The sequence below is a fragment of the Octopus sinensis genome, linkage group LG18 (genome assembly GCF_006345805.1).
Source record: "Octopus sinensis linkage group LG18, ASM634580v1, whole genome shotgun sequence".
Lineage (NCBI taxonomy): Eukaryota > Metazoa > Mollusca > Cephalopoda > Octopoda > Octopodidae > Octopus > Octopus sinensis.
Genome location: NC_043014.1, coordinates 39,996,079 through 40,022,579, shown reverse-complemented (window position 1 = coordinate 40,022,579; position 26,501 = coordinate 39,996,079). Strand labels below are relative to the sequence as shown.

Below are 26,501 nucleotides of genomic sequence, written 5' to 3'. Positions count from 1 at the left end.
CATCAACTGCTGAGAACAATTATTAAAATAAGACTATTGTGTCTCACCAAAATGAAACCAACATATACAATTCTAGATTTGACAAAAATCTACACATAGGTGCAGGCATGTATCTGTATTTGTCCCCCTCAACATCGCTTGACAACCGATGCTGGTGTGTTTATGTCCCCCGTAACTTAGCAGTTCAGCAAAAAAGACCGATAGAATAAGTACTAGGCTTACAAAGAATAAGTCCTGGGGTCGATTTGCTCGACTAAAAGGCGGTGCTCCAGCATGGCCGCAGTCAAATGACTGAAACAAGTAAAAGAGTGAAAGAGTAAAAGAGGTAAGAAAAGACAAAAAAATTTCCCCGATTCTATTTTGTGACTTTATTCAATTTCAGTGTTATACAATTTTAGAAACTATAACATTAGTCTTATAAATGTGTTACTGAACTTTCTGTATGCTCCTAGGTTTCTGACTTGGCATGGATAATATCACAGAGTTCTGTGATTGTGAATTATTCTTCATTTGATTTTTCAATTTTTGCTGAATTAAATAGACTTGCGCTTTGCACATTTTCACTTTAGGCTTTACGAATGTCGATCGATAATTGGTTGTCATTTCTTGGTTGACCGGTGCTTTTTCTTGCCATAATTCATCTGAAGGTCTGTAGCTCACAGTTTCCTCGTGTCTTTTTGGTGTGTATGTTGTTCTTGTTGTGGTCTCAGAATGGAACTTTGTCTAGGTAATAAAGAAAAGGAATAATAGAAAACTAATACACATGGCGTAGGAGTGGCTGTGTGGCAAGTAGCTTGCTTACCAACCCCATGGTTCTGGGTTCAGTCCTACTGCGTGGCACCTTGGGCAAGTGTCTTCTACTACAGCCTCGGGCCGACCAAAGTGAGTGGATTTGTAGACAGAAACTGAAAGAAGCCCGTCATATTTTGTGGTACCAGTGCCGGTGGCATACAAGAAAACCATCCGAACGTGGCCGTAGCCAGTACCGCATCGACTGGCCTCCGTGCTGTGCGCACGTAACAAACACCATCCGATCGTGGCCGTTCGCCAGCCTCATCTGGCACCTGTGTCGGTGGCACATAAAAACACCATCCGAGCGTGGCCGTCTGCCAGCCTCGTCTGGCACCTGTGTCGGTGGCACATAAAATCACCCACTACACTCTCGGAGTGGTTGGCGTTAGGAAGGGCATCCAGCTGTAGAAACACTGCCAGATCTGACTGGCCTGGTGCAGCCTTCAGGCTCCTCAGACCCCAGTTGAACCGTCCAACCCATGCTAGCATGGAAAGCGGACGTTAAATGATGATGATGATGATGATGATATATACATATATATATATATATTATATGTGTGTGTGTGTGTGTTTCAGTGTCTGTGTTTGTCCCCCACCAACATTGCTTGACAACTGATGCTGGTGTGTTTACATTCCCGTAACTTAGCAGTTCGGCAAAAGAGACCAATAGAATAAGTAAGTACTAGGCTTACAAAGAATAAGTCCTGGGGTTGATTTGCCCGACTAAAAGCAGTGCTCCAGCATGGCCGCAGTCAAATGACTGAAGCAAGTAAAAGAGTAAAGAGTAAAGAGTATGGTTGGGAAACAAGCTTGTTAATCACACTGCTACACCTGAGCCTATAAACACACATACACCTGTTGATATTTATAAGTAGAATTCTTACCTGCGGAGGGACATAATTATTTGATTCATATGGATCTCGGTATTGGGTACGTGGTCTTACAGTCCATTTTTGAAAGAATTCCTTATTTGAAGTAGTACCATCAAAAGCAGCATCAGTGTTTCCCCATGATTTTAGACAGGATTTTGGCACCACAAGTTTTGAACGCAAATTGGAAGGAAAACGGAGATTAATAGGACAGTAATCTCTCTGAGAATAAAACAGAAATATCAATTAATTATACAGAAATTAGCATCAATTAGGTTCTTGTTTCTTTACCAATATCAATATTTTATGCATTCTTTACATCATCATCACCATCACCATCACCATCATCATCACCATCATCATCATCATCATCACCATCACAATCATCAGCAGCAGCACCAGCACCAGCAGCAGCACCGTCACAATCATCATCATCATCATCATCATCACCACCACCACCATCACCATCACCACCATCATCATCATCATCATCATCATCATCATCAAACACCTGCTTTCCATGTGGGCTTGGATTGGATGGTTTGACATGAAGCCAGCCAGCTGGGAACTGTCCAGACTCCACCCATCTGTTGTGACATAGTTTCTACAGCTAGATACCCCTTCCTAATGCCATGACCAAGTCCACTCATAAGGCTTTGGTTGGCCTGGGGGCTGTAGTTGAAGAAACTTACCTAGCTGAAGGTGCCACTCAATGGGATTGAACCTGAAACCATGTGGTAGGAAAGCAAACTTCAAACCACACAGTCACACCTGTACTTAACAGTACCAAACATATTTAGGACTCCAACTCATGCATAGGCTTGGGAACAGGGAGTGTAAGTGCCCCCTATCTAAAATTTTTGTGGGGCAATGAAAATGCTTTGAACATCCTCCTGAAAAACTAGGTTCTAGTGTCAATCTCTTCAACTGAAACTTTTCCAGGCAAGCCTTGCCTGGCCCCCGTGCCGGTGGCATGTAAAAAGCACCATCCGACCGTGGCCGTTTGCCAGCCCCGTCTGGCACCTATGCTGGTGGCACGTAAAAAGCACCCACTACACTCACGGAGTGGTTGGCGTTAGGAAGGGCATCCAGCCATAGAAACATTGCCAGATCAAACTGGGCCTGGTGCAGCCTTCTGGCTTCCCAGACCCCAGTTGAACCGTCCAACCCATGCTAGCATGGAAAACGGACGTGATGATGATGATGATGATGAATGTGAGTAAATAAATGTTACAAATGACAAAATAACCTGAACACTGAAGGGCTAATGATGTCTCTATATTCTGAGATTTTTAAATACTTTTTAGTAGGTACCGTACAGTATACTTAATGAATATCATCATCATCGTTGTTTAACGTCCGCTTTCCATGCTGGCATGGGTTTGATGATTTGACTGAGGACTGGCAAACCAGATGGCTGCATCAGGCTCCAATCTTGATTTGGCAGAGTTTCTACAATTGGATGCCCTTCCTAACGCCAACCACTCCGAGAGTGTAGTTGGTGCTTTAACGTGCCACTGGCATGAGGGCTATTCAGGCGGTACTGGCAACAGTCACGGAAAATCATGTTTTTTTTTTTACTTATGTGTCACATGCACACCAGCAGAAGTGCCAGTAAGGAAACGCTGGTATTAATCACGCTCAAATGGTGCTTTTTATGTGCCTTTTATATGTAAAAGCCCCAATTAAACAGAACCCATTGCTCTGCAATTAGAGAATGTGGACTTTTGACTCATATTGAAGTTTTATTATTTCCTTCTTTGTTTTCTTTTTTGTGCTTTTTTCTTTCCTTTGGTATAAAATTCAGTTGGACTTGATAAACTACCAACATATATCACAAAGGCACCAAATTTATTGTGACTCACTAGGTAAGTGTAAGATATTATATGAAATCAAGAAGATCATCATCATCATCATCATCATCATCATCATCGTTTAACGTCCGTTCTCCATGCTAGCATGGGTTGGACGGTTCGACTGGGGATCTGGGAAGCCAGAAGGCTGCACCAGGCTCCGGTCTTATCTGGCAATGTTTCTACAGCTGGATGCCCTTCCTAACGCCAACCACTCCGTGAGTGTAGTGGGTGCTTTTTACGTGCCACCTGCACTGGTGCCAGGCGAGGCTGGCATCAGCCACGGTCGGATTGGTGCATTTTATGTGCCACCTGCACGGAAGCCAGTCGAGGCGGCACTGGCTTCGGCCACGATTCGGATGGTGCTTTTTACGTGCCACCGACACGGAAGCCAGTCGAGGCGGCGCTGGCATCAGCCACGATTCGGATAGTGCTTTTTACGTATCTCCAGTCCAGGGGTCCTAAGAAACAATTTAAAATTGTCCATGTTATATTATTAACCCTCTCAGACCTGAGTTCCCGGTGTCTAATCTTACCCTCTACTTGTGCTCCTGAGGAAAAAAAATAAATAGTTGCATATACAGCTCAAGAGTAATGACTGCAGGAAAACCAATGGACAGAATCACAAAAGAAATTCGGGAGAATAACAATAATGGGCATATCTCTCCACCACCATAACTTGTTCACCCAAACAGCTACTTTCCTCATCCCTTTCACAGTTTTATTGTTGTTTCTATCTACCAAATCCACTCACTTTGGTCGGCCCAAGGCTATAGTTGAAGACACTTGCCCAAGGTGCCATGCAGTGGGACTGAACCCGAAACCACATGGTTGGTAAGCAAGCTACTTACCATACAGCCTGTCCTGCACCTATATTTTACATATATATATGTATATATATATATATATATATATATATATATATATATATATATATACACACATACACACACGCATAAAGAGGTTCCATCAGCCAAATACCCTCTCAAAGTATTCATCAACCCACAAAAGTTAAAATATTCAAACTCAGTCATTTGATAAACAGAAAGACATCAAGTAAATAAATATCAGACTCAAATCAATACTTGGTCTGATAGGATCGACTAAAATTTTGAAGGCCATGTCCCAGTATGAAAACCATGTGTATGTAAGAGTAAATGTAAGGACAAGCAAATTAGGCAAGTTGATATACACAGAATATTAAATACATTTAAGTTACTCTCATAGCCAGCATAAGTGTAAACTCTTTGTCCAAAGAATAAATATCATTAAGAATTTTCTTAGTTGCAAAGAGTCTAAGCCTTGCTTATTTACAAGACAAAGTGCTGGGTTCATCACAGACTTGTTTCATCACAAAATCGTCTTTTTTTTTTTTTAATTAAAAACAAAAGTAAGCTACAAGCATGAGCGGCATCATTAACAGTGAGTCATAAACACACTTGACTACATGGCTGCAACATGATGATCCATTGTCTAATTTTAGGATTTTATCTTCCTTTTCTATGTATTTGTTTATTACCACTTAAATAACATTTAAGCTATTTCCACATGACAGAGTTAACATACAGAGAACTTATGTTTTGCAATTTAATTGTAACTTGACAAATAGAAGTGAATAGCTTAACACTTTTGTTGCCCTATTTTTGTTGAAATATGCTTCCTGTGTTTCAATTAATTTTTAAAATAATGAAGAATTTTAATAAAATAACTGTCACTATTAAACTGGAGATTGAAACATAAATTAACATCATCATCATCATCATCATCGTTTAACGTCCGCTTTCCATGCTAGCATGGGTTGGACAGTTCGACCAGGGTCTGGTAAGCTATGGAGGTTGCGCCAAGCTCTAGTCTGATTTGGCAGTGTTTCTACAGCTAGATGCCCTTCCTAATGCCAACCACTCTGTGAGTGTAGTGGGTGTCTTTTACGTGCCACTGGCACAAGGGCCAGAGCAGGCTGGCAAACAGCCGCGATCGGTTGGTGCTTTTACGTGTCACCGACACGGATGCCAGTAATGGTGGCACTGGCATCTGCCATGTTCGATGGTTCAATGGGTTGGATGGTTCGACCGGGGTCCGGGAAGCCAGGAGGCTGCACTAGGTTCCAGTTTGATCTGGCAGTGTTTCTACAGCTGGATGCCCTTCCTAACGCCAACCACTCCGTGAGTGTAGTGCGTGCTTTTTATGTGCCACCGACACAGATGCCAGATGAGGCTGGCAAACAGCCATGATCGGATGGTGATTTTTACGTGCCACCGGTACGGAGGCCAGGCAAGGCTGGCAACAGCCACGTTTGGATGGTTCTCTTATGTGCGCCGGCACTGGTATCACACCTACAATTTTCATTGATGTTGATCGATTTCGTTTTGATTTTGATTCTGATTTCTCATTTGCCTCAACAGGTCTTCACAAGTAGAGTTTTGTGTCCCAAGAAGAAAAAGGTAAAAATTAGAAAAGTAAGTTTGTATCATAGAACCAAGGCCAGTCTCAGAAGGGTTAGTACCAACAGGTTTAAATGAGTTCAGTTATACTGGAAACTTTAATAAATTAAAAAATTTTTCCATGTAACCCATATTGACAAGCAGAGAACTTATTTTTCTGCCATTTGAAGCAAATAGATTAAACAAGATCAGAATGAACATACCTTTTGAGAAGACAAACTTTCCACCTTTACAGTTGGTTTGGCATATTTTTCTGGTTCTTTCTTGAAAGATTGTCGCACAGGGTGTTTTTGAATATCATGACCTTTGTATATAGCTCTTTGTTCAGTTTCAAAACACCATCTATCGATATTTAAAAAAAAAAGCATTTCTAAGTGAAAAAAACACTATTGAAATTAAAATCAAAGGTCAGTAAAATAAGAAATTGATAAATTATCCCTCTCCTCAAAAACTGCTGACCCTGTGCCAAAATTTGAAACCCTTATTGTTAAGGCAGCAAGCTGGCAGAGCCATTAGCATGCTTGACAAAATGCTTAGCAGCATTTCGTCTGCCGTTATGTTATGAGTTCAAATTCCACCAAGATTTACTTTGCCTTTCATCCTTTTGGATGTACCACTCAATTACTAGGAACAATGTAATCAACTCTATCCTCTCCTCAAAAACTCCTGGTCCTATACCAAACTTTGAAACTAGCAATACTAAGTAATTGGGTTTCTGTCAGTTTCAATGATGAGGATTCAGCTGTTCCATAGACTTAGACTAAACTACCATCTCATTGAATTAGCATATAAGTGGCTGAGTATTCCACAGACACTTGTACCCCTAATGTAATCCTTAGGTTAGATTCAGCATGACACAGTGTGTGACAAGGCTGTACATTTGAATTATAGGTACAATTCATCTAAAAAGCTTCACACAGTTTCCATATTCTTTTATCCTTTTAGTAGTTTCATTCAATGGATTGTGGCCAAAGTGGAAAACTGCCTTATAAAAAATAAGAACTGCTTCACAAATTTGCATGCCACCCTTGCACAGAGAGAAAGAGAGAGAGTACAGAACTAAAATCTTTTTCACCAACCCTAGAGGGATGATGAAAGGCAAAGTCAACCTCATAAAGATTTGAATTTACAACAAATAGAGAGATAACTAAATACTGCCAGTCATTTTCTCCAGTCTTTCATTTTTGTCATGTCACTGACCTTCATCCAAGTAAAAGTGAGTTGCTTGGAGTTTCTAACTATCACAATGGAGCCCAGCAATTTCTTTAAATAGATGACTTTTTCTCTGCAGAGCGAGTCTAGCTTGCATTTGCACCAGGAAGCTATTTGCTCGCTTTCTCCACGTTACAACACAATGAAATTCTTCACCACCAATATCACTATTATCAGCTCTTACTGCATCTAATGCTGACAATGACAACATCATAATTCATCCTTGCGCATGTAAACTCACTAAGTGAATATGACTTATCTTTCCTACAGAAACCTTCATTTACCTTATACGATGTTTAATGTCATTTCACATTCATGTTGAATTATGCAGCAATCGTATGTTCTCTGCATAGAACACTTGTAATGTATGTATTACAGTTGTTTTGGTATATTACTTAAACTCCTTCATCATTGTCATTTAACATCTATGTTCCATGCTGGCATTAGTTAGATGGATTGACAGGATTTAATGGGTCCATGGACTGTGTCATGCTTTAGTGTCTCCTTCGACATACCAACCATTTCATAGTGTACTGGGGGAAGGGGGAGCTTTTTTTTTTACATGGCACCAGCATAAGGGAGATCACTAAGTAACTCACAATTCAAGGGCCTTCAACCAAAGGAATGTAGTAATGAGGGACCAGTGGCAGGGGGTGGTATGCCAGATGATGAGAAGTTATAATAAAAGGATAGAAACAGATCTCTTGCAGTAAAGGAGATACATGGCTACCTCAGTTGGAAAAGAAGAGAGGATGGTGCAGAGGTACACCCATAAAATTATTAACCATCTTACAAACAATAACTCTGAGCACCTTTTCAAACTACACCTGTCTGACACCTGTGGACATGTTTACAAAGTCAGAAAACAGCACAGCTCCCATGACTTTAGGAAACATTTTTTCACACTAAGAGTTGCTGAAGCATGGAACAGACTGCCGGCATCAGTTGTTAGTTGTCGGAGCACTGCATCCTTCAAAACTTCCATGCTTCCTGAGATTCGCCAACACTACACCTGATTTTCTCCCCTCCATACACATGCAAGCATGTATCTGAGCCCTACACTGTTCACTTTCCAGACATTTGTACATTACTGCATATGCTTTACACACACTTTTGACAAGTTGTGGTGCACCTGAGCACTGTATACAATAATTTGCCCCAGCATGGCCACAGCCTTTGGGCTGAAACATTTTTAAGGATTTTAAGGATTTATACCCTCAAGTTACAAGAAAGCACACATTAGAGAAATGGCCCAGAAGATCAAACTATACACATTAAATGAACTCATGTTAAAAATATATTTACTCTATCATTTTTAGATAAAAGCAATAACCTGTTATCATATGATAATTTCAATGATGTCTGTGGCGGTTTCACCATTTTAGCTGGTGAAGGTTGCCTTTCTTTAAAACCTGGATACGCCTGCTGAAAATGAGTTTTTCCATCAAATTTTATATGGTTATTCACTCCTAAATTACTTCCATTTTCACTTTTACTTTTGTAATCATCTTTTTTTGATCTTACTTGTGCAGTGTACGGTTTAAATGTTGCTTGATGGGTTGTCTTCATGTCCATATTTCCTTAATGAGAATATAACAAATGGGAATTGCAATGCTTTTAATACAACAATGGATAATTTAATTAAGATGTCAGATTTTTAGTTTTTATTAATTACAAACATTGAAATTTAATTTAGAAGTAAAACATAATCATTACTGATAAATTATAGCTTAATTTTCTACTTTGTATCATTTATTTTTTACTTGTTCCAGTACTGGATTGTGGCCATTCTGGGGCACCACCTTGAAGGGTTTTAGTCGAGCAAATCTACCACAGTACTTCTATTTAAGTCTGGTATTTATCATATATCGACTTCTTGTGCTGAATTGCTAAGTTATGGTGACATAAACAAACCAACACCAGTTGTCGATACAAAAACACATATATACATGCATGCATACATACATACATACATGCATACATATACACATACTTACACACATACCTACATACATGCATATTTACATACATGTGTGCATACATACATACATACACTTACATATGTACATTCATACCTACATACATATATACATGCATACATAAATGCTTATATATATATGTATATGCATCCATCCATACATACATATGTACGTGCATACATACATGCCTACATACATATGTACATGCATACATGCTTACATACATATGTATATACATACATACACACATACATATATATGTGCATATGTACATTCATATATACCTGCATACATACATACTTACATATGAGCATATGTACACATATACATATGTACATGCATACATGCATACTTACATACATACATACATATGTACATATATACATAAATATGTACATACATACGTACATACATACATAATACATACATAATACATACATACATACATAATACATACATACATACGTACATACATACATACATACATACATAATACATACATACATACATACATAATACATACATACATACATACATACATACATACATACATACATACATAATACATACATACATACATTATGGTTGCCCCTCGTTATCGAGTATGGCCATTGCATGAAGCTTAACTGTTACTGGTGCTGTGATTGAATGTGACTTTTTAGCCCAGCTAAAGATCTACAATGTCTTGTACAAAATTGGCAACTAAAACCTTTACCGGTAATAGCCGGATGTAGTTGTAACTGGGCTTCATGTACCTTTGCATGTCATTTAAGTCCTCCTGCCGAATTACACTCTGTTCCACATGCCCGACAGATACTTTGCCTTTCATCTTTTCGGGGTCGATTAAATAAGTACCAGTTATGCACTGGGGTCGATATAATTGACTTAATCCGTTTGTCTGTCCTTGTTTGTCCTCTCTGTGTTTAGCCCCTTGTGGGTAGTAAAAAAATAGGTATTTATTTTATCAAACTCCAAAAGGTTTGGATGAAAGGCAAAGTTGACTGCAGTGTAATTTGAACTCAAAACATAAAAACAGACTAAATGTCACTAGGATAAAGTAACAACTGGAACTACAGTATTTAACAGAAACAGGAGTACACTTTGAATGAGAATGAATCACAAAACACATAGCAATGTAAAACAAATATAACTAATTTTAAAATATATGATATATTTTACGTTTATGAATTTGTTTTGCAAGACTCCCCATGTGAAATCGTGTGTTGAAACAGATATTATATTTAGGGATGGTTTTTTTTTTTGCCAAATAAATACACACACTACATATTCATTCTTCACTTGTTTATTATTGTTCTTATTTTATCTTATGTCCAGAAATCTTTCATCACACATCTGTGACCTCTTCAGTGACTCTTCCATCCACATGCTTCCTCCTGTTCTGAAATTCATTGTCCTTCAAAAGATAATTTGGCAATTCATTTTAGCTTGTTCTTATCAAAGATGAGATGTTAAATCGTCATTGCTGCTGTTGCTGTCACCGTCAGCACTTCCATCATTATTTACCATCCATATTCCACATTGCACCACTGTGCTACCATTGTAGCACTGACACTATTTCAACCATCATTATTTAGCATAAATATTCCATGTTGTGCCACCATCACCTCATTATTCAGCATCCGTCTTCCATGTTATGCCACTGTCACCACCTTCATTATTTAATTCCATCACTATTTAACATCCATGTTCCATGTAGCACCGCCACCATCACTGCCATCATCATTTAGCATTCATGCTCCATGTTCCACCATTGCAACCACCATTGTCATTTGGCTTCAATGTCCATTGTTTCATGTGGTTCAAGTTAAGGCGGCGAGCTGGCAGAAACGTTAGCACGCCGGGCGAAATGCTTAGCGGTATTTCATCTGCGTTACGTTGTGAGTTCAAATTCCACCGAGGTCGACTTTGCCTTTCATCCTTTCGGGGGTCGATAAATTAAGTACCAGTTACGCACTGGGGTCGATGTAATCGACTTAATACCTATGTCTGTCCTTGTTTGTCCGCTCTGTGTTTATCCCCTTATGGGTAGTAAAGAAATAGGTATTTCGTCTGCCGTTACGTTCTGAGTTCAAATTTCGCCGAGGTCGACTTTGCCTTTCATCCTTCCGGGGTCGATAAATTAAGTACCAGTTATGCACTGGGGTCGATGTAATCGACTTAATACCTATGTCTGTCCTTGTTTGTCCGCTCTGTGTTTATCCCCTTATGGGTAGTAAAGAAATAGGTATTTCGTCTGCCGTTACGTTCTGAGTTCAAATTCCGCCAAGGTCGACTTTGCCTTTCATCCTTCCGGGGTCGATAAATTAAGTACCAGTTACGCACTGGGGTCAATGTAATCGACTTAATACCTATGTCTGTCCTTGTTTGTCCGCTCTGTGTTTAGCCCCTTGTGGGTAATAAAGAAATAGGTTCAAGTTAAGGCCTTATTTACTCAGCACAAGGCAAGGTCTTAATCCCAACCTCAGAATGTAAAAACAGACAAAAGGCTGTTAAGAATTTCACCTGGCACAGTAATGATTCTGCCAGCTTTCCACTTTTACTTTTCATAATATTATTAGTTAATTAATTAGTTAACATTTATCCAATTAACAAATCAATTACTTGATTTCATCATTTAATTAATCAATCAGTCAGCTAGGTTTGTGAAAAAACTTTTTGTTGTCATTTTTAACCTATTTCTTTACTACCCACAAGGGGCTAAACACAGAGAGGACAAACAAGGACAAACAGATTAAGTCGATTACATCGACCCCAGTGCGTAACTGGTACTTAATTTATTGACCTCGAAAGGATGAAAGGCAAAGTCAACCTCGGTGTAATTTGAACTCAGAACATAACGGCAGACGAAATACAGCTACGCATTTCACCCGGTGTGCTAACATTTCTGCCAGCTCGCAACCACATCAATGACGTGCTCTCTCTACTTCTGAATCTGTAAACTAAGAGGATAGACAGAAAGACATACAGACCTGATGTAGAGAGATCATGTTGTGAATTCCAATGAAAGAACTTTAACAAACCTAGCTCAGAGATTGACTGACCAAACAATTAATCAAATAATTGATTAGTTAATTGGTTGAATGTTAACTAATTGACTAATAATCCACCCTACAACAGGCACAAGACCTGAAATTTTGAGGGTGGGGAAATTGATTACATCAACCCCAGTTCTTGACTGGTACTTATTTTATCAACCCCAAAAGGATGAAAGGTAAAGTTGAACTCAATGGAATTTGAACTCAGAACATAAAGGTGGATGAAATACTGATAAGCATTTTGTCCAGTGTGCTAATGATTCTGCCAGCTCATCATCATCATCATCATCATCGTTTAACATCCGCTTTCCATGCTAGCATGGGTTGGACGATTTGACTGAGGACTGGCTAAGCAGATGGCTGCACCAGGCTCCAATCTTGATCTGGCAGAGTTTCTACAGCTGGATGCCCCTCCTAACGCCAACCACTCCAAGAGTGTAGTGGGTGATTTTACATACCACCAGCATGAGGGCCAGTCAGGCGATACTAGCAACTGCCACGCTCAAATGGTGGTTTTTTATGTGCCACCTGCACAGGAGCCAGTCCAGTGGCACTGGCAACGACCTTGCTCGAATGTTTTTTCATGTGCCAGTAAGGAAACGCTGGTAATGATCATGCTCGAATGGTGCTTTTTACTTGCCATCGGCACAGAAGCCAGTTAGCCACTCAGGCAACGATCACACTCGGATGGTGCTCTTAACGCTCCACTAGCATGGATGCCAGTCGTTGAATTTGATTTCAATTTCGATTTCAACTAATTGACTAATAATAAAAGAAGTGAAATAAAACCAGTGTGTGTATGTGTGTTTATTATTGACATCATGACATTCCAACATACAATAAAATCTGTTTCAACACATGAGTTCACATCAAGAATCTTGCAAACGAAATATAAAAGGAAATAATTACCTTGGGATCGTAAAACCGTTTCTGCCATTTTTATAGGATATAAACGAGGAGCTATTTTGCCACAGTATGTGTCTTGTGTGGTGCTTTCTGGCAATGGTTCTTTATTTGGAAAAATTATAGAATCTAGAAAATAAAAATAACTTTCTTAAATATATATATGAAACGAAACTAACATTAAGACGGAAAATAATGTTTATTTTTGAAAAGTTTTCTCCTAGTTTTTTCATTGCAAAGTCTTTGATTAAATCCTCACTATGATACCATGAACACTTCAAAAATTATATTTCCTATCATATAAACCCCTTCAAAGAGTCGACTCGTTAACATGGTGAGTCTTCTTCTTTCCACTAGGTTGAAACCATTGACTCATCATCAAAATGTATTTTTGTTGTTTCTTTTCTATAATTATTTCCATGGTCATTGCTCTGATGAACCTTCTGGTCAAGCACCCTTTGTCTTGATCTTTAACCCTTTTGTTACCAATCTGGCTGAAACCGGCTCTGGCTTGGAGTACAAATGTCTTGTTTCCATAAGTTTTGAATTAAAATCTTCCACCAAACCTTAGTCACAATTTATGTTCCTAACACTAGCTGAATGATAACTAAGTTATTTTACTAAATTCTTTGTTATATTTAAAGTAATTGAAAGAAACACAGTGCATCTCAAAATAAATACAGTAATGAAAGGGTTAATCCTTTAGCATTTGAATTGGCCACATCTGGCTAAAATATTCTGCCGCTTTTATGTTCAAACTGGCCAGATTCAACATCTCACACCAGCCCTGCAATATCATTCTAAAAATAAACAATCACATCATCAAAATCTTGAAGCCACGAGATAGTACATGATTAATAAAAAGACAATGGGAATAAATAGCATTACATTTAACAGAGTAATCTGAATACTAAGGGGTTAACATGTCACCCACTTCTCTTCTCAGGTACATCATTTCTCCGTTAAGTTTCCTGTTAGTCATAAGCCCCTTTATTCTAATAGTTTCTTTTCTTCAACTGCTGCTCCCTAAAAATCATTACCACCATCTTGTTTGTATTTGGTCTTTGACAGTCAGCCCTTTAAGTTTTCTGTCTTTAGAATTTGTAGGCTCCTTCTTTACCTTCTTCATCATCATCATCATCATCATCATCATCGTTTAACGTCCACTTTCCATGCTAGCATGGGTTGGACGATTTGACTGAGGACTGGCGAACCAGATGGCTGCACCAGGCTTCAATCTTGATCTGGCAGAGTTTCTACAGCTGGATGCCCTTCCTAATGCCAACCGCTCCGAGAGTGTAGTGGGTGCTTTTACGTGCCGCTGGCAGGGGGGCCAATCAGGCAGTACTGGCAATGACCTCGCTCAAATGTTTTTACACATGCCACCGGCACAAGTGCCAGTAAGGTGACGCTGGTAACGATCACGCTCGAATGGTGCCTTTTACATATCACTGGCACAGAAGCCAGTTAGCTGCTCTGGCAACGATCATGCTTGGATGGTGCCCTTAGCACCCTACTAGCATGGGGCACAAGTGCCAGTAAGGTGACGCTGGTAATGATCACACTCAAATGGTGCCTTTTATGTGCCACTGGCACGGAAGCCGGTTAGCCACAATGTCAACAATCACACTCGTATGGTGCTCTTTGCACCCCGCTAGCATTGATGCCAGTCTACAATGGCCTTAAGCCTTTTCGGGGACAAAATCATATTAAAAAAATAATAACTTCTTACCGGTAGAAGATGAAATTTCGTGGAAGGGCAAAGTTATCTGAGGTGGCCATGCTTTATAATCGTCTTTTGTTGTAGTAGTCTCAAACTTGTTGACATCAGATTCCATAATATTTGGTTTTTTAGGCAATGTTGCTAGAACAGCAGGTATTCTCTTCTTTGGAATAAAATCATTGCGGTAAGAAGTAGTATAAGTAAATGGCTCAGACGGTGGTTCATATACCCTCTCCTACAATAACAAAATAAGAATATACCTATTTCTTTATTACCCACAAGGGGCTAAACACAGAGGGGACAAACAAGGACAGACATAGGTATTAAGTCGATTACATCGACCCCAGTGCGTAACTGGTGCTTAATTTATCGACCCCGAAAGGATGAAAGGCAAAGTCGACCTCGGCGGAATTTGAACTCACAACGTAACAGCAGACAAAATACCTATTTCTTTATTACCCACAAGGGGCTAAACACAGAGGGGACAAACAAGGACAGACATAGGTATTAAGTCGATTACATCGACCCCAGTGCGTAACTGGTACTTAATTTATCGACCCCGAAAGGATGAAAGGTAAAGTCGACCTCGGCGGAATTTGAACTCACAACGTAACGCAGACGAAATACCGCTAAGCATTTCGCCCGGCGTGCTAACGTTTCTGCCAGCTCGCCGCCTTAGAATATACCATTTACCATTTTTATTTTAACATTATACTTGTTTCAGTCATAGGATTGCGGCCATGCTGGGGCACCACCTTCAAGGGCTTTGTTGATTGAATTGACCTCAGTATGTGTTTTTTTTACAAGCCTGGCACTATAACCCCAGACTGACCAATACCTTGTGATTGAATTTGGTAGACAGAAACTATTTGGAAGCCCATCATGTGTGTGTGTGTGGGGCGGGGTGTTTGCGGTTGTCACTTTTTGTCTCCCATGCTGCTTTATAACCAAAGTTGGTTTGTTTACATCTACATAACATAATTGTTTGGTGCAAAAAAAGAACAATAGATCAAGTACCAGACTTTTTTTTAAAAATAAGTACTGGGGTTGACTAAAACAATGTTGGAAATATAAGAAAAAATATACTATAAGCGTGGGAGTGGCTGTGTGGTTAGTAGCTTGCTTACGAATCACATGGTTCTGGGTTCATTCCCACAGCATGGCACCTTGGGCAAGTGTCTTTTACTATAGCCTCGGGCCAACCAAAGCCTTGTGAGTGGATTTGGCAGACGGAAACTGAAAGAAGCCCGTCATATATATATATGTATATATATATATGTATGTGTGTGTGTATATGCTTGTGTATCTATATTTGTCCCCACAACATCACTTGACAAGCGATGCTAGTGTGTTTACATCCCCGTAACTTAGTGGTTCGGCAAAATAGACTGATAGAATAAGTACTAGGCTTATGAAGAATAAGTCCTGGGGTCGATTTGCTCGACTAAAGGTGGCGCTCCAGCATGGCTACAGTCAAATGACTGAAACAAGTAAAAGAATATAGAAGAATATTCATCGCTGTAAATGAGATTACTGTTGGCTGTTGAGGTAATCATGTATGTGACAATTTGACTAATATAATTTTATTTCCTGGAAATGATCTATATCAGTGGCTCTCAAATGGGTTCATATGTCCCTCGGAGGTCCTTATAAAGTTTTGTTGTTAAAACTTATCAGCAATAAATTGGTTATACAGTAAATCCTCGAGTATAATCCGCATTTTTTCCCAAAATTTAAAGGTCAAAATCCCTAGTGCGTACTATATACGAGATTAAAAATGAAAAATATTTTCTAAGCAATGTCCGAGTCTCTATTTGCTGTTCGGTAATGTTTATTCAGATGCATTTTGTGATGTCGATGCAAAAATACCTTAAGCTAAGCCTGAAAGCAATGAAGTCATAAAAGAATCATCCATAACTTGCAGTAAGCAACATTTATTAAAATAAAAGTATCAGAACACAGAATAACATGTAACAAAAACAATTTGCAAACATATTTACATTCCCATATAACAGTTAAGAACATCACCATTATTGTACTACGCATGCGTGGAAGTGTTTGTTCGACTAGGTGCTGCTGGCTTAATTACACACGACTCAAGTTAGAGAAGGGGTGCGTATTATACACAAGGTTTAGGTTTTTCAGTACAGCCCCCTAAAAATTCTCCTCCCATTACTGAAAGCTGAACGGTTATCTCCCTTACCCACAACAATAACAATAATAACAATAACCAATTACCTCCCTATACTTATCTACTTGTGAAGTCATTCACTCATGAATTTCAACACACACAACATGGAAAAAATTTCTCCTTAAGAAAAAATACATATGCAAACAAGTAAAACATAATATCATGAATAGCGATAGCGAAACTGGTTGATATATTAAAAATTATATTAAAAGTATGTAAGTGTGCGTATTTTCCTTTTTTTAATTTCTTATATGTGTGTGTGTGTGTGTGTGTGTGTGTGTGTGTGTGTGTGTATGTATGTATATGTATGTATGTATGTTAGAGAGAGTTGTGTGTGTGTGTTCCCCACCACCACTTGACTACTGATTTTGGCTTATTTACATCTCCATCACTTAGTGGCCTAAAAAGTGGCTTGTGTACATCCCCATCACTTGGGGCCACAAAAAGAAACTTATTAGACTAAGTACCAGACTATAAAATAAGTACTAGGATAAATTTGTACAACTAAACCTTTCAAGGCAGTACCCCCAACATGGAGGATACAGTCTCACGACAGAAACATCATCATCATCATCGTTTAACGTCCGTTTTCCGTGCTAGCACGTGTTGGACAGTTCGACCGGGGTCTGGGAAACCAGAAGGCTGCACTAAGCTCCAGTCTGATCTGGCAGTGTTTCTACAGCTGGATGCCCTTCCTAATGCCAACCACTCCATGAGTGTAGTGGGTGCTTTTTACATGCCACTGGCACAGGTGCCGGAGGAGGCTGGCAGCGGCAACAATCAGTTGGTGCTTTGTACATGCCACCGCCACAGAAGCCAGTCAAAGCGGCGCTGGCATCGGCCACGTTTGGATGGTGCTTTTTACATGCCACCGGCACAAAAGATAAAAGATAGAAAATAAATGTTTTTAAAACGAAAGGTGAGCAGCATCAAACTCCACCTGTCTAAAATCTTTTCAAACTCCACCCGTCTAACACCTGTGGACATGTTTACAAAGTCAGAAAACAGCACAGCTCCCATGACTTTAGGAAACATTTTTTCACGCTGAGAGTTGCTGAAGCATGGAACAAACTGCCGGCATCAGTTGTTAGTTGTCGGAGCACTACATCCTTCAAAACTTACATGCTTTCTGAGATTCGCCAACACTACACCTGATTTCCTCCCCTCCATACACACACAAGCATGTATCTGACTCATACATTGTTCGCTTTCCAGACATTTGTACATTACTGCATACACTTTATACGCACTTTCCGACAAGTTGTGGTACACCTGAGCACTGTATACAATAATTTCATTATTATTTTCATTATATAAATATTTACAACTTACTATGAATATTGGTTTCCTTCTTTCAACTTTATCATAAGGTTTAAATTCTGATCTTTGGTGTGTTTCAAAGGACATAGCAGATGACAGAACATTGCTTGGTAATAACAGGGGACGTTTGCTGGACCTTGGTCGAGGATCTTGAACAGCTTTGTAAGTTTCAGAATAATTTGTTTCAGGTAACTTTTCATTATTTCTTTGTGAAATAACAGGTGTGTTTTTCTGAAATTTCTGTTTCCTCTTGTGATGGCTAATGAAAAACAAAAACAAACAAAAATCAATAACATATTTAAATGAATTTCATATTCTTTTAGTTGTGAACATGACTATAGGAGCAGGTGTGGCGGTACAGTTGATTAGTTTGCTCCTTAACTAGGTGGCTTGGGGTTGTTTGTTCCTTCTCGAGCCGTGCCTGGCTCATAAGGGCCGGTTTCCCGGTTTCTTGGCATATAGGTTCCCCACCTGGATGCGACGCCAGTCCGTCGCAGGTGATCTGCAAGATGCAGGAAGAAAGAGTGAGAGAAAGTTGTGGCGAAAGTGTCAGCAGAAGTTTCGCCATTACCTTCTGCCAGAGCCACGTGGAGCTTAGGTGTTTTGCTCATAAACGCACACATCGTCTGGTCTGAGATTGAAACCCGCAATCCCTTGACCGCGAGTTTGCTGCTCTAACCACTAGGCCATGTGCCTCCACACGGTTTGGGGTTCACTATTATTGTGTAGTACCTTGGGCAAGTATCTTCCACTATAATTCCAGGTCAACTAAAGCCTTGTGAGTGGATGAGTGGATTTTCTAGACAGAAACTGACAGGCGGTGAGCTGGCAGAAACGTTAGCACACCGGGCGAAATGCTTAGCGGTATTTCATCTGCCGTTACGTTCTGAGTTCAAATTCCGCCGAGGTCGACTTTGCCTTTCATCCTTTTGGGATCGATTAAATAAGTACCAGTTACGCACTGGGGTCAATATAATCGACTTAATCCGTTTGTCTGTCCTTGTTTGTCCCCTCTGTGTTTTGCCCCTGTCTGTAGTAAAGAAATAGGTATTTCGTCTGTCTTTATGTTCTGAGTTCAAATTCTGCCGAGGTCGACTTTGCCTTTCATCCTTTCGGGGTCGATTAAATAAGTACCAGTTACACACTGGGGTCGATGTAATTGACTTAATCCCCTTTGTCTGTCCTTGTTTGTCCCCTCTATGTTTAGCCCCTTGTGGGCAATAAAGAAATAAAAAACTGAAAGTTTGTTTTATGTGTGTATGTGTGTGTAAGGGGTGGGGTAGAGTGTCTCCTTGTCTTCACATTGTGTGATAGTTGTAAATAAGTGTCACTGTCATCTAAGCAGTGTCTCATCATTCTGAATATTCTACAAAAACATGTAGGGCCTTGGGGGAAATATCACTTTGCTTGGAAACAGGTGAGGGTTAGCAACACGAAGGGCATTTTGGCTATAGAAAAATCTGCCTCAATAAACTACATACAGCCTGTGCAAGCATGGAAAAGTGGATGTTAAAATGATGATGATGATGATGATGATGATGATCGACGACGATGACGACGGCGGCGACGACGACGGCGGCGACGACGACGGCGGCGACGACGACTATTTTAATAGTTCAAACAAAACAGAGATTTAATTGCTAAGCCAACACACTCAAGATGACTTGTACTTATTTTATCAATATCTGAAGATGGAAAGACAAAACCAACCTGGTTAGTATCTGAGCTCAGAATATAACGATACTGCAAGATATGTTACTTGGACACCTGACTCTGCCATCAACAACACAAAAACACACACACATGCACACATAAACGCATACACACACACACACACACACACACACGCACACACTGTCAACAGCTATGATTTCATTTGGCCTAATGAGTCTTCTCAAGCACAGCAAACTGTGAAAGGTCTCAATCATTTGTCATCACCTCCGTAAGTTCCAACATCCAAAAATTGCTTCATCACATAGTTCCATGTCTTTCTGGGTCTACCTCTTCCACAGGTTCCCCCCACAGTCAGGGATTGGCACTTTTTACACAGCTGTCCTCATCCATACATGTCATATGACCATACCAGCACAGTCTTCTCTCTTGCACACCACATGGTGGCGAAGTAGCAGAAACATTAGCATGCCAGGCGAATTGCTTAGTGGTATTTTGTCTGCCGTTACGTTCTGAGTTCAAATTCTGCCGAGGTTGACTTTGCCTTTCATCGAAATACCTATTTCTTTATTACCCACAAGGGGCCAAACATAGAGGGGACAAACAAGGACAGACATAGGTATTAAGTTGATTACATCAACCCCAGTGCGTAACTGGTACTTATTTAATCGACCCCGAAAGGATGAAAGGCAAAGTCGACCTCGGCAGAATTTGAACTCAGAACGTAACGGCAGACAAAATACCACTAAGCATTTCGCCCGGCATGCTAATGTTTCTGCCAGCTTGCCACCTTTCAGTTTCTGTCTAGAAAATCCACTCACAAGGCTTTGGTTGACCTGGAGTTGTAGTGGAAGATACTTGCCCAAGGTACCACACAATAACAGTGAACCCCTAACGACCTAGTTAGGGAGCAAACTAATCAACTGTACAGCCACACTTACTCCTATAGCATTATCCATATGTCCAGTTATTCTCTCAAGATGCTTACACTCTGCTGCTCATGCACACAGACATTGCACATCCAGTCAAGCGTACTAGGTTCATTTCTTTCAAGCATTCACAGATGAAACAACATATATGACAAGTGCACGGTTTCTATGGTTGGGTACCCTTCCTAAGGCCAACCACTCCACATTCTTTTTTTAAATGGCTAGTAAGATAAACCAGTTTTTCCATTTTTTTTTTGCAATAAAGCTGTGAGACTTGGACAAATTTCAATATTGTTATCTCTTCTATGGACAGAAAAAAACAGCTTTTGACTTCGACATGATTTCAGACATACTTGGGTTCTTTATCAGAAGTCACACATCCACCTCTTCAATTCAAGGATAAAAGACCGAGATATCTGGCACCTTACTATACTCAAGAAGACCCATCCACCACAGCAGAATTGATACCGGTAATAGTGCTACATATAAATCACTGGTGCTGGTGTTACATAAAAACCACTTGTGCTGGTGCCATGTTAAAAAGACCGGTGCTGGTGCTAGATAAAAACACCCCAGTGGAGTGGTTGGCCTTAGGAAGGGTACCCAACCATAGAAACCATGCACTTGTCATATCAGAATTTTATGGCAAAGTTAATAGCTTTATTGCTACCCCTAATTCTGGTTACCTTGATTAGGAGATTCTCTTACAATTTGCTCTGTTGCAGAATGTTTGTGAAATCCTTTCTGAACACACCAATTCAACATATTTGTGTTACAAAATTCAGCTATTTTCTAGGATTTCTATATCTATCTGTAGTACCATTAGTCACTTTCATTTTGTGTGTGTGTGTGTGTGTGTGTGTGTGTGTGAAAGTGTGTGTGAGAAAGTACTTGCGTGTGAAAATGTGTCGTGTAGTGGTTAGAATGTTTATCACACAGCGAGCTGGCAGAAACATTAGCATGCCGGGTGAAATGCTTAGCAGTATTTCGTCTGCTGTTACGTTCTGAGTTCAAATTCCACCGGGGTTGACTTTGCCTTTCATCCTTTCGGGGTCAATTAAATAAGTACTAGCTACGCACTGGGGTCGACATAATCGACTTAATCCGTTTGTCTGTCCTTGTTTGTCCTCTCTGTGTTTAGCCCCATGTGGGTAGTAAAGAAATAGGTATTTCGTCTGCTGCCATGTTCTGAGTTCAAATTCCGCCGAGGTCGACTTTGGCTTTCATCCTTTCGGGATTGATATATTAAGTACCAGTTACACACTGGGGTCAATGTAATCGACTTAATCCGTTTGTCTGTCCTTGTTTGTCCCCTCTGTGTTTAGCCCCTTGTGGGTAGTAAAGAAATAGGTATTTCGTCTGCTGTTACGTTCTGAGTTCAAATTCCGCTGAGGTCAACTTTTCCTTTCATCCTTTCGGGGTCGATAAATTAAGTACCAGTTACGCGCTGGTGTCGATGTAATCGACATAAACCCTTCATTCTGTCCTCGTTTGTCCCCTCAGTGTTTAGCCCCTTGTGGGCAATAAAGAAATAAGAATGTTTATCACACGATCCTAATGCCGTGGATTTTATTGTGTTGTGTCGAACAAGACACTTCATTTAACATTGCTCCAGCCTACTCAGCTGAAAATAAATACCAGTCGAGTATCACACTCTGACGTGCCACTGGATCACATAGGAAGAATGCTGAAAGTGTGCCTTTGTCTGCTTGCGACTAAGCCGGCACCTAAAACAATTCGCGAAAACATTGTACTTGTTACTAAGCCTTAATCGCTCGCAGGTGACGGCTCATAATTGCGAGCGCGCGTGCGAGTCTGTGCTTGCGTATGTGCATGTATGTATGTATGTGTGTGTGTGTGTGTGTGTGTGTATGTATGTATGTACGTACGTACGTACGTAAGTACGTATGTTTATATGTATGTATGTATGTACGTATGTACGTACGTACGTATATGTATGTATGTATGTATGTACGTACGTACGTATGTATGTACGTATGTACGTACGTACGTACGTACGTATATGTATGTATGTATGTATGTATGTATGTACGTACGTACGTACGTATATGTATGTATGTACGTATGTACGTACGTACGTGTATGTATGTATGTATGTATGTATGTATGTATGTATGTATGTATGTACCTATATACGTACGTACGTATGTATGTATGTATTTAGGCATTGGTAGCAGACGATATACCAGAGCAAAAACTTAGCTGGGAAAAAGATACGAGACAAATGAATTAAAGGGAAAATGCTTATAAAGCTGCTATGCATCCTTTTACTAGCTGATATTGGAAATTAATGTCTAATCTGAGATAACACTGACATAACTAATCTTAGATAATTTATCTTCGTGTCCAAACGTATCTGTAACCTCAACCGCTAGATGTTATCACTAAGCGTAATTTTCTTAACTCCTTTCCGTCTATTCAAAGTATTTTTATAAATTTATTCTAAACATATCTGTGCTTTTAGTTAGCCATTGTTTCATACGTCCCAAGTAACTCTGGTAGTTAAAAAAAAAATTGGGAATCTGTATCAAGAAAACGCCAAGGTAAAATGTTCTGTAGTTGTTGTTGTTAAACAACAAGACGGGTAAGAGTGATTAGGTGATGGTCTAGGACTTAGGGACGGGAGACCCCAGACCTTGGGGAAAAAAAAAAACTTTGGTCGTCTTGTTGTAGTCGAGGGCTCTTCGTTGACGCCCGACACCACTGGGAGGTGGCCCTCGAAGTCGCTGGAAATGGAGATCTCCAGGTCCAAATTCTTGAACGGCAAAAGTTCTGTCTGTGATACACAGGGCGGGCTGAGAGTTAACTGCATTTCTTGGTCCTTAAAATACCTACTTCTTTAGCTCGGATTGCCTTTAGATGTTATTAACTGTTAGTCTAGTTCAGTGCTATTCAACCGTTTTGCTGGAGCGGAACCCCAAGAAAACATTTCACTGGCTCGAGGAACCCCTGTGCAATAATTTAATTGTCTTATGCACACATATCTGCACAGGAGAATTAAAAATTACTGTCGATTTTTGCAACTTCTTGCGGAACCCCTGGACTGTACTGGCGGAACCCTGGTCGAAAACCACTGGTCTAGTTAATATAATCAGGCAATATTTACCGTAAATCTTTGAGTGTAGTCCGCCCTTGAGTATAATACGCAGGGGATTTTTAGGGGACCGCACCCCTTCTCTATATAACGTCCTTCGTTTGTAAAAATATATACGGTAACGTCCTTTATTCTTATTGTATATATAACATAATACAAACGTGTAGCTTTTTTGTGCATTTTCTTTGCAGAAAATAAAGAAATAACAGTAATAACGTTTAATAAATGTTGCTTATTGCAAGTTATGGATGATTCTTTTATGACTTCATTGCTTTCAGGCTTAGCTTAAGGTATTTTCGCGCCCGACATCACAAAATGCGTCTGAATAAACATTGCTGGACAGCAAATAGAGACTCGGACATTGCTTAGAAAATATATTTCATTTTTAACCTCGTATATAGTACGCACTAGGGATTTTGACCTTTAAATTTTTTTTGGGGGGGGGCCGATTATACTCAAAGATTTACGGTAAAACTTGACGCAACTAACTTTTAACTGAAGTAAATTTACGCAGTATTCCTCAAAAGATTAACAGTTATGAGAGTTATGTATTTAGAGACAGCAATTATTGTTATAATTAAAATGAAAGGACTCACCCACAGTCACAGAGTTGTGTGATATTCGCATCATCAGGTATTTCCTCGGCCCATATATCAAAGGAACTAGAACTCGTTCCTAGAGTCATTGTTACTGGCAACACCACTAATAAAAGTAGTTCTTTCCCGCATAATATTTCGGTTTAAAATAACTATGGTATGTTAGTAACTTTGATTAGAATGTTATCTGAATCATATCGTACTTTTAGAATGTTGTTTATAAAGCTCACTCATAATGGTAAGCCGTTGAAAATCAATATCTTGATCTTCGTTTCCCTTCAAACCAGTCTTATGTGACGAGTCAGTACACTTAGCAACAGCCTTAACAACTAATCCTCATATTTCACAAGCATGTTTACTTTATTTTTATTATTCATTTTCTTAATGTCTTAATTTGGCCACCCTTAGCGCACACGTATATTCAGAGAGGAAGAGAGGGAGTGTGTGTGTGTTGGATGGTGACGTTGATGTCTCATTCTCATTCACAATATTGGTCCTTCGTGTAAAGGTTTATTATTTTTATATCAGGTGTCCAATGCAAATAAGTATTTATTCTACAGAGTCGAGTTAATTAATTTCCTTTCTTACAATGGTTAGGGGTGGGGGAAGGGTATCTTTTTTTTTTTTTTTCACAAATGTAAATAAACCAAATCTGTTTCTTAAACGAGGGACATATTCATACGGCACAGAATGTTTTTTTACCTCAATAGACGTCATTGATTGGTTGAAATTGCAGAAATTGAAGAAAAAACAACAACAAATATCTTACAAACTATAGAATTTTCTCAATAAAACCAAGAGAAAATGATGTTTTATAAACACATTCTGCCAGTATACGAAGTTTAAAATTTTTTAGTTACCTAGAAATTATGTTAAAAACTGCCGTTCAAACCGAAAAGATCCTATTTTCTAGGTAACTAAAAAATTTTAAACTTCGTATACTGGCAGAATGGGTTTATAAAACATCTTTTTCTCTTGGCTTTATTGAGAAAATTCTATAGATTGTAAGATATTTGTTGTTTTTTTCCTTCAATTTCTGCAATTTCAACCAATCAATGACGTCCATTGAGGTAAAAAAACATTCTGTGCCGTATGAATATGTCCCTCGTTTAAGAAACAGATTGGGTTTATTTACATTTGTGAAAAAAAAAAGATACCCTTCCCCCATCCCTAACCCTAACTAACCCTAACCCAGATTGAAATGCAATAGATCGATACTAGGGTCATAATTATGGGTGACAATTTCATATGACACCGCTAGAAAAAACTGCCTTTCAAACCGAAAAGATCCAGAAAATATGTTAAAAACTGCCGTTCAAACCGAAAAGATCCCGAGAAAGTGCTTCAGAAGCACTTGTCTATTAATCAGAAACATTTCTATCCCCAAATTCTGTAGACCTGTGTAGTTGCGGACACGTGTTTCTGCCATAAGCATAACAATTGCCCGACCTTATCTCCAGTAACCAAGGAACTTAGACTTAAAAATAGAGTAGAACACATTTATGACTTAATTTGTATAATTTAAAGATAATTTCCAAAAATCCCTGGCCTAGCAATGCTACCGAGGAGCTTAACCCGTTCGGGATAAGCTCGCACGACACAGTCAATCTAGACTTACGGACTGTCCAAGATGCAGGCAGGATAGGGAAACCGTCCTACGCGCTATTGTTCAGTGTCCTGGAGTGTCTGAAGTGTGGGCTTATGCAGAACATCTGCTGTCAGGTTCGAGAAGAGTACAGCTGTCGTCTGAGTCAATTGTAAAAATTGACCCGCCGCATTTCCTCACGAAAGAAGGTAAGCATTGATTTCTCGCAGTAGTAGCAATAGCGAAAGAGGTGGTATGGAAGACGC

General features: G+C 39.6%; 1 protein-coding gene across 1 annotated transcript; it reads right to left on the bottom strand.

The window, feature by feature from the left end:
* Nucleotides 1–350: 350 nt before the first annotated feature.
* LOC115221772 lies at nt 351–25,063 on the bottom strand. The gene is made up of 8 exons (XM_029791993.2): nt 24,651–25,063; nt 18,352–18,598; nt 14,838–15,063; nt 13,112–13,234; nt 8,501–8,747; nt 6,159–6,297; nt 1,677–1,883; nt 351–723 (listed from the first exon to the last, which is right to left on the bottom strand). Exons 1-8 carry the CDS (start codon nt 24,737–24,739, stop codon nt 427–429), a joined length of 1,575 nt encoding a protein of 524 aa, XP_029647853.1. The 5' UTR covers nt 24,740–25,063; the 3' UTR covers nt 351–426.
* Nucleotides 25,064–26,501: the final 1,438 nt, after the last annotated feature.

Bases quoted from the DNA above. Each gene is read 5' to 3' on its own strand.
- LOC115221772 (XM_029791993.2), bottom strand. From the start codon at position 24,739: ATGACTCTAGGAACGAGTTCTAGTTCCTTTGATATATGGGCCGAGGAA. The intron at 18,599-24,650 runs GTGAGTCCTTTC...GTTTTTCATTAG, and splicing joins ACACAACTCTGTGACTGTGG to CCATCACAAGAGGAAACAGA. The intron at 724-1,676 runs GTAAGAATTCTA...TTTATTACCTAG, and splicing joins ATAATTATGTCCCTCCGCAG to ACAAAGTTCCATTCTGAGAC.